We start from the raw sequence: 13963 nt of genomic DNA, 5'->3' as shown, positions 1-13963 counted from the left end.
ATTTTCTGGAACTTGTTACTTGTTGCTTTAAAAGTCTAACTCATTATCCAAATAAGTTAAACTTTCACTCGTCCTCTACCAGCCGTCACAGCTCAGGCTGCAGCAGCAGTTCACTCGTTCATGGATCGGTCTCCCGTTAATGTCACGTGACAGCTACAAAGTCACTGCTGCGCTGTTAAACAACAACATCATGGAGGATGCAGGAACACAAGTCACTTTATTGTGGTGTGTATTTGCTTTCCTAGGTTTTCTCATGGTTTAAATTGCTTGTGGCATTTTGTGTATTATAAGTTGTCAGCTGAACAAACCATGTTGTCTTCAGTATATATAGTCTGAGAACCGCGACCATTTTTACATCACCCACTAGAGGGTTACACCACAACCCGCTGTAAAATGAACGAAATGACTCAAAATGATTAGTTCACTTTACAGTTCGAGACTCACGGATCTGAGTCAGTTAAAAGAATCGATTTTCTCTGCTCTAGTCCCTCAGCTGTGGAGGACCTCCTGTGTGATGCCAGTTCCTAAGACAATACATGCTAGGGAGCCAAACTACTACAGACCAGTAGCCTTGACCTTCCACTTCATGAAGACCATGGAGAGGCTCATCCTCAGCCACCTTCGCTCTGTGGCCAGCACTACAATGGACCCGCGGCAGTTTGCCTACAGGCCAAACAGCGGGGTGGATGACGCTGTCATCTACCTGCTGCACCGGGTACTGACTCATCCACCATGTTACCAAGTCTGATGAAGGGCCTTACAAGTGGCACCTCAGCAGTGATGGAGAGTCTCCACCCAGCTGGATCTCTGTCACAGGTCAGGAGGAAAACTCTGAGTTCAACATTTATTTAATCCACATATTCACCTGAACAGGTGGATTCTCTCTACAGATAAACCTATTTACACCACATGCCCTATTTCAAAATACTTCCTTACTTCTACTACTACAAACCTCTCTTACTTTTAGTGTCAGTTCTAAGGTCTGTGCAGTGTATAATAATTATAGTTTCTATTTATTCCATCATAGCTGTACCTGCTTGTTTCTTGTACTTCTTACTGTTGGTATCCAGCATGAACAAAGTACTCACACCAAGGCTGTATTTAATCTGGTTGGCCTCCCCCTCTATTTAAATCAGGCAGTCCTAGTTGAACCAGGCTACTCTTTAACTTCTCTTCTTGCAGGACTATGTTGAAGTAATTGTCTTTGTCCCTTGTTTGTAATGTTGGTTCTTTGGTGGATTTGTAGTATCTGTGTTTTAACTTCCTACACCATTCACACTGAATATAATATTTTACTGAATATTCACTCTTTCTTCTGCAAAAGGGTGACAGAGGTCTGGTGTGTTGTACAGAGTCTGGATGGACTCTTTAGTTAGAGACTGTGTTTTGTAGATAGTATCTAGACTGGCTCACATTTCAAACATCATTAAAGTATTTCTGTTTGTGTGTACACACTGATACTTGGACTGTGCCTGTATCTGTAAACCGTGTTTTATTCAGTGGGTTTTAGAGTTGTATGTTGACCCCTGACCTTCCTGTTCAGAGAAACAACAGATTAAGAATCAGTTTGAGTAAAGTTCAGGGAAATGAATGAATTTCACAGCTAAATGCTCACAGAGCAACTGTTATCACAGTCTGCAACAACTTTCCTCTAAACTATAACAGAGAAAACACAGGAAACACCTCATTTTAACACCTCGGACTGACTGAATACTTCACAGCATATTGATCTCAGACCACCAAGTGTATGATGGGACAAACATCTGTTCAGTATCTACTCTGTAAGTACAACATGTTCTGATTCAATAATTACATGTTCAGCATATGTGGTACGTTGGAAAATGAAGATTAGATACTAGAGTGGAAAGTGAACAGCTTCAAGTCTAGAGAAAGTAAAACGTAGCTGCTGTGACTGACAGATGTGTCGACAATACAGGAAGAGAAACGCATGAAACTGATCTGAGCTAGAAAAGCAAACAGCTTCACTCAGTCACTAAATTCTAGATGATGTTTAGTCCCACTGATGAAAATGTAATTAAGGACAACTCAGAGATTTTAGACATGGGGGGGAAATATTAGTACCCAGAGGATTCAGACCCAGTACCTCTCTACTGGGATGTGACTGTTGGAACCACAGAGCGGTCGTGCTAAACTTTAGGTGATTCACATTCTCGTCAGACAGATTTTCAAGTGAAACCATTGCATCAAATATTTAACCTGAGTTCATGTCCTGTGATTTTCAAATGTAAAACATAATAAATTGGGTTTCCTTTAAATGAATCATGTATCGTTATATGTTTCATGACTTAATTTAGAATGAACATATCACTGTATAACTGTTCTACTGTAATTTAATGTAACTCTGTGACTGCTCTAAACTCAATGAGCCTCTTGTTTCTCTTTAGCTGTAGTGTCACTGCTGTGCTGCAGAATAAACCAAGGTCAGTAAACTTGTGTCATAGTATGAAACTCACTGGTTGTGTCTAAGCAAGAGTGGGAGACATGTTAGTGAGGAGGATGTGACGACTGATTGTTCACACAATTCAGTATTTAGGATCTTAGTAAATGTCAGTATTGAAAAAGAATCAATAAATGATTGTTGAACTGAGTTTGACAAGATCTGTGCTGTTGACTAAAACAAATTAACTGAGGAGATCTGTAGTAGAATCCTGTAAAATATAGAACCTGTTGACATGTGACACAGGAAACATGCTTCAGATTATTCACAGATGTTAAGAAAATTAGTAAATATTAGCAGACTTTTCCTGAAATTATGTTGTGTTTTCTAAATCTTTCATCGTTTCAGCTCATCTGACCGTGAGTCCCAGCAGATCTCAGCTGTTTGAAGGAGAATCAGTGTCTCTGAGCTGTGAGAAGGACGACAGCTCTGCTGGATGGACACTGAGGAGGAACACAACCAAAGACAATAGAGCTGAGTGTGGAGCTGCTTGGGGTGAACAACCAGCTGGTTCTTCCTGTAAAATCAGTTACATCAGCCCACAGGAGAGTGGAGTTTACTGGTGTGAGTCCAGAGAGGGATCAACCAGTAGCATCATCAACATCACTGTCTCTGGTAAGATCAGACTGTGGAGTTAGTGTTGATGAGTCTGTGTGGAAATGGATGAAATGCTGTAGTTTGTCTCTGTGTTGAGGTGGATCAGTGATCCTGCAGAGTCCTGTCCTCCCTGTGATGGAGGGACATGATGTCACTCTGCACTGTCAAACAAAGAGCCCTCCCTCCAAGCTCCCAGCTGATTTCTGTAAAGATGGCTCCCTCATCAGGACTGAGCCTACAGGTCACATGACCATCCACCATGTTACCAAGTCTGATGAAGGCCTCTACAAGTGTCACATCAGCAGTCATGGAGAGTCTCCACCCAGCTGGATCTCTGTCACAGGTAAATTCTTCATTAATAAATTCAGATGTGATGATTCATAATGTTACAATAATTATTTTCACTTCCAACACATCTTCTCCTCCTCCACCTTCATCTCCTCCTCTGTCTGTCTATGGTTTCAAACTACTGGTGTTACTGGTTAATTGAAAATAATCTGATAAATCTGTTTATTATCTAATTATTTACATTTACCTTTGTTGTCGTGGTAACATGTTTCTATTTCCTTTGTGTCGTTGAAGGTTTTCAGTCGTCCAGGTGAAGTTATCTGGAAGTTGAGTCATGTCAACTGGACTTCCTTCTTGTTGGGTTGAAATGTTTCACTACTCATCCAAGTAGCTTCTTCAGTCTGAAGATAGTTGGTTAGAGACCACAAATTTAAAATGATCCAGTTAGTTTATTTTAACCTGAAAGTTAGAATCATTTCACTTATTTCTATATCTTGTGTCTTATTCTCTTGTTGTTTCATATTTTTGATCATCTTGAAATAAACTAATTTTTAAAGTTCTGTATTTATTAGTTTGAACTCTTACTGTATTCTTCATCAGTGTTATGTACCAGACACAAACCATCAACTTAGATATTTTTCATCCTATTCATTAAATGTAAAACCATGCAGTGAATTTCATGTAATATCCTGCTCAGCCACCTGTTCTTGTGCAGATGCACCTCCTAAATATCTGTAGGCTGAAATGCAGTAACAACAGATCAGCTCAGAAAGAAGAGAGATGTGGAAAGAGACTAAAACTCATGAGATCTCATGAAATATCATGAGATCACTAGTTTTCTGTCTTTTTGGCAACAACAGTAACTTTTATCAAGCCTGTAAGATCCAACATGGACAGATGATCAACAGACTTAGTCATCAGGTCAGTGTGAGTTTTCTTGAAACAACTTCCTCAACCAACCAGTCTTCCAACCTTGATCTTCTCTAACAGTTTTTAGTTTTTCATGCACATGAGCATGTACACAGACACACACAGTTTGACTGAAACATGTTGACTTCAGTCCAAATGTATTTGCTTGTATTACTTGATTCAGTGGGACTTGTTTACATCCGTTACTGATATCAAACTGATATTTTACATTATTACATGTTTACATAGGATAAATAAAAACTTATCTTAACCACAACATTATGATCCAATCAAAATCTATGAAATGTGACTCACTAGCATCAGAAATGATCCATGTTAGAGTTATTAGGAGCTAAGTCAGTGATAAAGTTGTCTGATAAATCAATAAAACAATGATCATAAATCAATACAATTATAATAAAATCAGCTGCCTGTTGCTAGTGAGCTATTAAAATATAACCAAACTTCATCCAGCTGGAATTTGTTCCTCACAGTTCAGACTCTACTACTGGTGTGAAGTTAAAACTGGTTTTCCTGGTTGAGACTCCCTGTTCCTAAACCAGAAGAAGATACAAGAAGAGCACTGATCTGAATGTCACAGAGAAAACTGGTCTCTGGTGATGAACCAGAAACAGACTGATTCATGTCAGAATCACATGTCCAACCTGAAAGTGACATAATGGATATTTGATCTTGGTACAATTAGATAAATATTTATTAGAAATGTTTTTAATTCTAAACTAGTGTAGTGAGAACATTTTGAACTGGTCCATGAATACCTGAAGGACTGGTTCAAGGTTTGGTTTTATTCTTCAGGTTACAAAGACAAAGACAGATTCTCTCTTATCAGTAACTGTGAACTGTCTGTGGTGTAAAAATAATGAATATTTTACAGTTTGTATATCTGTGATCCTTGATCTGCTCTTTCTTTTAGATGATGAATACAAACTGCTGCCACCTGCTGGTAAAGACAGTTATTTCCTTGTTTCTGCTTGTTTGAAGTCACTTTGGTAATTCTCTGTCTTTGTCATGATTCCAGTTTTCCCCTCCATGCCTCACTAATTAATCATTATCCACACCTGTGTCACTCCTACTTAAGCAGCTCCATGTGCTTCTCAGCCTTTTCAGATAGTCTCACATCAACCTGAGAACAATACTATCCAGCATTATCTTCGGACTGCTTATCGCATACGAACCCTGCCTGACCTGAAACCTGTCTCTGCTCTGCCCTTGGGTACCATGAGTGTTTTCTGCCTGACCTGTTCCTGTTTCCCTCTGCCTCCTTCCCTGTTCTGTCCCTGTGTTGGATTTCTCTGTGTAGGACCTGGACGGTCCCTTGACACTACTATCGGCCTTTTGGATTTCTGTCCTCCTTATTGCCTGCTCTGTGTTGACCTTGATTTGTTTCTCACTCTGCTCTTCCGATTTCTAGAGAACTGTTAACTGTTACTGCATATTTCATTAACCCATTGTGTTTGCATCACAGCTCATTCCTCAGAACATATCATGTTAGCACTGTCCCTCCTCTGAACATGTCCAAACCATCTCAGTCTGGCCTCTCTGATTTTGTCGCTAACTCAGACAACGTGAGCCGTCCCTCTGATGTACTCGTTCCTTATTCTGTCTAACCTGGTCCCTCCTAAGGAGAACCTCAACATCTTCATCTCTGCTACCTCCATCTCAGCCTCTTGTCTCTTTCTCACTGCTACCGTCTCTAACCCATAGAGCAGAGCTGGTCTCACCACTGTCTTGTACACCTTTCCTTTGAGTCTTGCTGACACTCTTCTGTCACACAACACTCCTGACACTTTCCTCCACCCGCTCCAACCTGCCTGCACTCTCCTCTTCACCTCTTTTCCACACTCTCCATCACACTGAACTGTTGACCCCAAGTACTTAAACTCCTGCACCTTCTTCACCTCAGCCCCCTGTAACCTAACGCTTCTACCTGGATCCCTCTCGTTTAGACACATGTATTCTGTCTTACTACGACTGACCTTCATGCCTCTTCTTTCCAGAGCAAACCTCCACCTCTCCAGCTGTTCCTCCACCTGCTCTCTACTCTCACTGCAAATCACAATGTCATCCACAAACATCATTGTCCAGGGAGATTCCTGTCTGACCTCATCAGTCAGCCTGTCCATCAACATAGCAAACAAGAAGGGACTCAAAGCTGATCCTTGGTGTAGTCCCACCTCCACCTTGAACTCCTCTGTCTGACCTACAGCACATCTCACCACCGTCATACTTCTCTCATACATGTCCTGAACTAGTCTGACGTACTTCTCTGCCACTCCCGACGACCTCATACAGTACCACAGCTCCTCCCTCGGCACCCTGTCATACGCCTTCTCTAAATCTACAAAGACACAATGCAGCTCCTTCTGACCATCTCTGTACTTTTCCATCAACATTCTCAAAGCAAAAATGGCATCAGTGGTGCTCTTACGGGGCATGAAACCATACTGCTGCTCACAAATCTCCACCTCCTTCCTAAGCCTGGCTTCCACTACTATTTCCCACAGCTTCATTGTGTGGCTCATCAACTTTAATTCTCTGTAGTTGCTGCAGTTCTGCGTGTCACCCTTGTTCTTAAAGATCAGAACCAGAACGCTTCTCCTCCATTCCTCAGGCATCTCCTCACTCTCTAGAATCCTATTGAACAAACTGGTTAGAAACTCCACTGCTGTCTCTCCTAAGCACTTCCACACCTCCACAGGTACGTCATCAGGACCAACACCCTTTCCACTCTTCATCCTTTTCAGAGCCTTCCTAACCTCATCCTTTCCAATCTCTTCTATTTCCTGCTCCACAACATCCACATCTTCCTCCCTTCTTTCCCTGTCATTTTCCTCATTCATCAGCTCCTCAAAATACTCCTTCCATCTTTTCTGCACAACCAGGACTTCAGTACTCAATATAAACATTACCCAACATCCAGCCAGCCTCAATCTAATTCTGTCTCCTCTTCTAGACCACCATACTCACCTGACGACAGCTCGGTTCAGCTGCTGCTTCCTGACATTCATCCACTGCATTATCTTTATTGTGAATAAACTTTCCTTATTCTTACTCATCTTGTGTTGTGTGATCTCTGGCAATAGAGACGGATCCTAGGCTTGTGACAGTCTTTAGATTTAAGATCCTCAAACTGAGAAGAGAGAACATCTTTGTAGATAAGGACATTACAGAAGTGATGGATAATAATAATGAGGATTAGAAAAGTTGTTGTTTAACAGCAAAGATGAAGATTTGATGCTATTTACTGCAAAGTACAAATGTTATCCTGTGATTTTACACTGAACTGCATTAAAATTCCCATTTCATACATTCTGATGTTACATGTTGATGGATTCAGACTGTGAGACAGACCTTGAGACATCTTGAACATGAAGTGTCGTGTTATGTGGACTGTTTTGTTCTGTGGTAAAGCTGAATGAGACATGAGTGAACACCAGTGAAGCATGAAGAGCTCAGTAGTCATCCTGTTTCCTGTTTCATGATAAACATGATAAAAAAGTTTTTCCTATTTGCTTTTTAATGTAGAAGTGATGTTTTTTCAATGTCTGCACATTTAATGCATCACAGATTTACTTAAACCACATAACCAGTGTTTCCTGTTTCTCATGAAGTCTGAATGTGGTTCTGCATGTTTGTCTGAAATAAAAAGGAAAGGAAAAATAGCAAATCTTAAAAGTTTAAAACTGTTTCTCTGATGTGGTGAATAATTACATGAACTCCCTTCAGTGTTGTTCACTGTTTTCATCTTCATGGGAGACCAGCATTATATATATATATAATATATATATTATATTAATACAGTAAAACATAATAAAAAGTTTTTCCTATTTGCATTTTAAGGTAGAAGCGATGTTTTTTCAATGTCTGCACATTCAATGGCATACAGATTTACTTAAACCACATAACCAGTGTTTCCTGTAAGTGATGCTGTCTGTTTTTACTTCATGTTCTTATTTGTTACTGACACTGTTAAATGTTTCAGCAGCAGTGACAGACGTTCTTCTGTCTGTATATCCTACATTAGAAACATGGAGATTATGAGTCTTTTGTTTTTTCCTTTGCTAAAGGAACCATCCTCCTCATCATGAAGTCTAAGGTAAGAATTAATGTTCTTACTGATGCTCTTTAGATGTTCCATTAAAGTGGGAGCTGTATGTTTCTGTTAGTAGAGAGTTTAAGAGTTTGTAGGTGAAGTTAAAACAGTGTTTCCAATTTCCACATCAAATTTAATTCACTTTAATGGTGAAGGTGGTGGAAAAGTTCCAGCCAGGCCTGAAGCAGACCTGTCTGGAGTCACTGATCCATCTCTAACTATAAGATTTATAAAAAAGGAAAGTTTAAAGTCTAGTCTTAAATGTAGAGAGGGTGTCTGCCTCCAGAACCTGAACTGGGAGCTGGTTCACAGGAGAGGAGCTTGATAGTTAAAGGCTCTGCCTTTACACACAGACCTTTTAAGACCAACAGGCCGACTTATTACAGCTGATCTTTCTTTAAATACAACAAAACAGAAAAAAAGATTGAAATACACCACAAAACAAGAGACTAAATAACTACTTAAATATCTGTTAATAAAGATACAACAAACATTTATATTTGTATCATCGTAGTTTATGGAGCAAGAAGAGTGAGTAAACGAGGACCTGCGCAGAAATACTAGTGCGCAGAAATACTAGTGCGCAGAAATACTAGTGCGCAGAAACACTAGTGCACAGAAATACTAGTGCGCATGTGAAGACGTTTAACACAGAAGAAGAATCGGAAGCAGGAAAACTTTTAGCTTGTTACGAGGCGAGAAATTTATTTAAAATCACAACAGTAAAATTAACAGTAACAGTATAAGAAAAGCTAAAGATGACGTCGTCAAAGTGGATTTTATTCTTTTGTCTCCTCACATGTTTGCTGTATCACGCTGCTGATGAAGGTAGGCTGTAAGAGAGGAAGTCGGGTTTACGGTTTAATATAAACTCAGTTTACTGAAATAAGGGAACCAACAGAAAACACATAAACGTTTCAATTTATGGATTTAATAAGATATGAGTGTGATGAAAACTAACTGTAACCAACAAACCTGCTCAATAACTGAACTCACCCTTTGTCTGTACAATTCAGCTTAACTTCCTCATTACTACAGTTGATGTTAAAATACAAATAAAACACATTTTTACAGTATAAAGTATAAAGTATATGTTGAAGAGGGAGATCAGAACTGTTAGTAGATGTTCAATTGTTCCCTGAACTCTAGTATTCAGTTACTGGTGTTTTGTAAAACCCTGAGTTTTCAAAGTACTTGTTTAATGTGTTGGTGAAGTCCTTGATGAACCCTCATTTAATGAGAATAATGCTTCCTGAATTATATTTGTACAAACAAACAGGGCCGTTGTGATAATACATAGAGAGGTGTGTGTGTTTGATGTGTACCATGTCTTTATGATCCTCACTCATTTGTTTCCCCAGTTTGGTTTGGGGTGTCTCAGTATTGGTGTGACAGTGAGCGCTTATGTTATGTCTGGAGCTTCGTGTGTGGAAACTAGGCCAACCTGGCTAAAGGTCACAGGAGGAGGAGCCCACCAGTCACTGGTCCCAATCAAACTGGCTCGTTTAAGGTGCTGGGTCCCAACTGTTGACAAGAATTACAGCTTTGTGAATGGAGCCAGCTTTTGTGGCTCCGTTCTTTCAAATGACTCAACTCATTCCAAGGTTATGTGAAGTACTTGCAAAAAACGATTAACGGGTTAAGGAAGAGTTTGCAGGTCTATACCATCGAAAGTCACATATCATGTAGCATGTGTGGACTCATATTTGTGTGATCTCTCAGAGATCTGTTATAGAAACATCACGTGCATCAAGAATTCAGGTCTGTATCCTTGACCGTGGGTCACACACAGGAGGATGAATCCTGTTCATCAGCTGCATTTACAGTAAATCCTTTGTGTGTTCGCTCGTTCGTTTGTGCAGAGCTGCGGTCGTGTTTGTTTCAGTTTTACAACAACGCCAATGTATTTCTGACTTATTTCTCCCTCTTTAGCTGGTTGGACCACCACCCTCTCACGCCAACGAGGGGTCAATGATGTGTTCACTTACAGCTATGGACATGTAATCGTCAATTTGTACCTGTCTTTAAGTTTTACTGGCGTAGACTTGCAAATTCTGCTCAACCTATAGTCTTTTGACAAATAATTCACATAATAGACGTCTGCCCTGATAAAAATTCTTTTGATTCTTAATTCTCGTCCCAACTTTTAGTTTCAAATGTTATAAGTTAAAAATGCACCAATGGCAATTTTTTGGCCGATTCTGACTTCCTAATAGTCTGACCTGCTGATTCTGATTATGGCTGAATTCAGTTTCCTTTGTTTATAAGAACAATAAATGACAGCACACACAAATATTTAGGTAACTTTTCTTTGAACAATGAGCTAATTTAAATGGAATTTAACATTTTCCATCTTTCTCTCATTCTCATTCAAACAAATGCCCAAATCAAAGTTTAATGGACTAACGTTAAAGCACAAGTAAAGTGCAGTGTTTGTACTTTTCCAGATGTGAAACAGGTGCTGCAGACTGTTTTCAATGCCATTCATTTATGCATCAGAGGTTTTACAAATTGTGAGCTTTGTGTCTACATGATGTGTCTGACACAGGATGTGAGTAGACTTTTTTTTTTTTTTTTTGACAAAGGGTCGGACTGTCGCCCAATGTCCTGCTCGAATTTCACAGCTAAGCCTGAACCAGACGAAGGCTTTAAGTGGAGGAGCAAAGTGGGTGAACAGCAGTTCCATTCTGCAGCTGGAACTTAATTAATTAATCTTACATCTGTCCACGTATGATCTCCAATTGATTATTGGTGCATCACCATTGGAAATAGTCTGAAGTGATAGAAGTGAATGAGCTTCTACTTTCTTCTGTTTTGCTCTTGGTTCACCATGAGTTAAATTGATTCATTTTGTATCACATCGTCATGATCATATTAATTAAATTAGGGACAACCTGCTTCGGTCTTGTACATTGCTCTCGTCCCTCTATAAGGGGGTTCAACCATGGGATGATTCCACCATCCTAATATCCAACAGGATTCAAATCAAATAGTTTACTATTTGTGTTTACATGCAGCCATGTTCGTTACTGCTTTTGATGAACAGCATGATAGCAGTGGTAGTCTGTTGCGGGTTGAAGGAATTGCTTATTAGAAGAGCTGAAGAACTGGTTGTGTTGTATTACAGAAACCTTTTGGTGTCACATTTGGGGTTTTTGTTTTTTTATGTTTCTCCAGATACGAAGATAAAAGCAAAACCTGGACAAGATGTTGTTCTTCAGTGTCAGAGTTCCAGATCTGCTGCCATCACAATGTTGAAGTACGTCAGTCCAGATCTGAAGCTGGAAGGTTACGTCTTCTTCTTCAGAGAAAACCGTGTTTATGAAAACTACCAGGATCCATCTTATCGTGGTCGAGTGGAGCTGAAAGATTCAGAGATGAAGGACGGAGACGCATCTGTGATTCTGAAGAACGTCAACATCAATGATACTGGAACATATGAGTGTTATGTTGGATATGGAGACAACATTGAACTCATCAACACCATCAACCTGAAAGTTGAACCAGGTGAGTTAGTGTGTGTGTGTGTGTGTGTGTGTGTGTGTGTGTGTGTGTGTCTGTGTGTGTGTGTGTGTGTGTGTGTGTGTGTGGATCAGAGTTGAAGCTGCTTCCTGGTTGTTGATGTGACAGTGAAACATCACAGATCAGATGTTGGTGTTGATGAGACTTTGTAGAAAACAGCTGGTATGAGTGATGGGATCAAAGTGCAGTAGATAATGTCTGACAGGAGTTTGAAGAGGAAATGGATTCTGTTGTGTTCTTCACTCATCACCTACCTGACACCTGCTGACTCACTGCTGCTTCTCCTCTAAAGGTACCAACAAGGATCGAGGAGACAAGGATGGAGGAAAGAGTGGAGGACACAAGGACAGAAACAGCAGAGGACACGTTGGACTGGCTGTCGGTCTCTCAGTTACTGTTCTTTTTCTTGTTCTTGGTTTTATGTTCCTTACAAAACTGAAGAGAACACGACAGAGTCCAAACTCAGCTCCTGCTGATTCATCTGATGGCTCCTGAATCAGTGAGTGTCCTGCATCTTTTTTCTTTAATGATCTTTTCAACATGTAGAAATAACCAGACAGTAAACAACAGTCATACAGGTGTTGTTTACTGGATTTGGTTTTCGCTGTCTTCTTCTTCACACATGGTTTAAATCTAACATTACAGAAAACCTGGTCATTGACCTTTAATTTTTATTATGATGTCAATGAAAATAAAATCTGTCGGATGTGTTTCTGTCAAAAGAGAAAAGAAAATAGAGACACATTATTATTTATTATTTATTATGATCAGCACCTTCAATATGAATAAAGACACATTATTCAGTGAGATCACCAGTTTGAAATGAACTCTGACAATCTGAAATTGGACTCAAATAAAAACCAGAATTAGTTAAACACTGTGTAGTCTGTGACTTTCTGTTGGTATTAAGCATCATAAGAGTTCATCCAAATATGATTATATTCATCTTAAATTAAAAAAAAATTTTTTCATCTTCCCAACAGTGACGTACGGTGGAGGGAGCATCATGACTTGGAGCTGCTTTGCTTTTGGACGTTGTTCAGGTCTAATCCACAGTTCCAGCAAACACTGAGGATGGAGACATCAAACATGGGCATGATGTATTTGAATGTTAGAGACACAGCAGTGATGTTCCTCTTTCTTCAAATGATTCATCATAGAAACACCTTCTTCCAGTTATTAACTGTACCTGTGGTCCTGTTAGTCTATTGTCTTGTATTGTAAATTTGTACTTTGACAAGAGTCACGGGGATTTTTTATTTAATTTTTTTTTTTTTTTAATCACTAGCATTAATCTTGTTCAGTCTGGCTGCTTTAATTTTTATATAAATGTTACATCCTGTGCTCCATTATATGTTTGATGTAGATCATAAACTAAACACTGTGTGGTTCTGTTTTCTGCTCAGATTCTCTCTGCTGACATCTGCTGTTGATAAACTAAACTGTGATTCTTTCTATGAACCTGTCTGACTGTAAAAAGAAAATAAACTACATTATAAATGATGTTAGTGACACTTTTTAATACAGTATTTTAATATCAGACTTGTTGTCTTTCACCAGAACTAGTTTTAAAGACACAATGTGTAATTTTCAGAAATTTGGTCATTTGACTTTTGATTAGTCCAACAAAGGCTGTGAAATCAGGTTGGGCATGATTTTGACAGTTTCTAATGTAGGATATACAGACATAAGAACATCTGTTTGATTTTGTGTTGGTGAAGGGTCAGGATGTGCATCCACAGTAGAACTGTGCCAAATCAAAAATTGAAATCAAAAAGAAGAAGAAGAAGATTAGAGTTAGTAAATAGTTTAACAATCTCTCTGTAGTCTGCTGACACCACCACATGCTCCTCCATCCACAAGGGAGAGAAAAATGTAGAGTACAGATTGCACCCTCCCTCTCAATAACTGTAACACTACAGATGTTTGCTAGAGATGAACGACATCTGAGTTCAGCTCATTTTATCATTTTCTTTTACATTCAAAAACTCTACACACAGAACTTTATGTTTGTGCCACATGAAGTATGTACAAATAGTTTCTGCAGGTGTTGCTTTAACTGTATATTTACGTGT

At 39.3% G+C, this 13963-nt stretch overlaps 1 protein-coding gene and 1 long non-coding RNA gene across 2 annotated transcripts; both read left to right on the top strand.

Moving 5' to 3' along the window:
- The first annotated feature begins 2330 nt into the window (after positions 1-2330).
- On the top strand, positions 2331-3210 carry LOC117153090. Its single transcript, XR_004463523.1, has 3 exons — positions 2331-2441; positions 2807-3073; positions 3153-3210. It is a non-coding gene; the product is annotated as an uncharacterized LOC117153090 (long non-coding RNA).
- Positions 3211-8981: 5771 nt separating this feature from the next.
- Positions 8982-13391, top strand: LOC113168378 (coxsackievirus and adenovirus receptor homolog). The gene is made up of 4 exons (XM_026369408.2): positions 8982-9194; positions 11544-11873; positions 12181-12387; positions 12872-13391. The coding sequence occupies exons 1-3, from the start codon at positions 9125-9127 to the stop codon at positions 12381-12383; spliced, it is 603 nt and encodes a 200-aa protein (XP_026225193.1). The 5' UTR covers positions 8982-9124; the 3' UTR covers positions 12384-12387; positions 12872-13391.
- The last annotated feature ends 572 nt before the right edge of the window (positions 13392-13963 follow it).

Source organism: Anabas testudineus, chromosome 18 (genome assembly GCF_900324465.2).
Source record: "Anabas testudineus chromosome 18, fAnaTes1.2, whole genome shotgun sequence".
NCBI lineage: Eukaryota > Metazoa > Chordata > Actinopteri > Anabantiformes > Anabantidae > Anabas > Anabas testudineus.
This window is presented reverse-complemented; position numbering and strand designations above follow the sequence as displayed.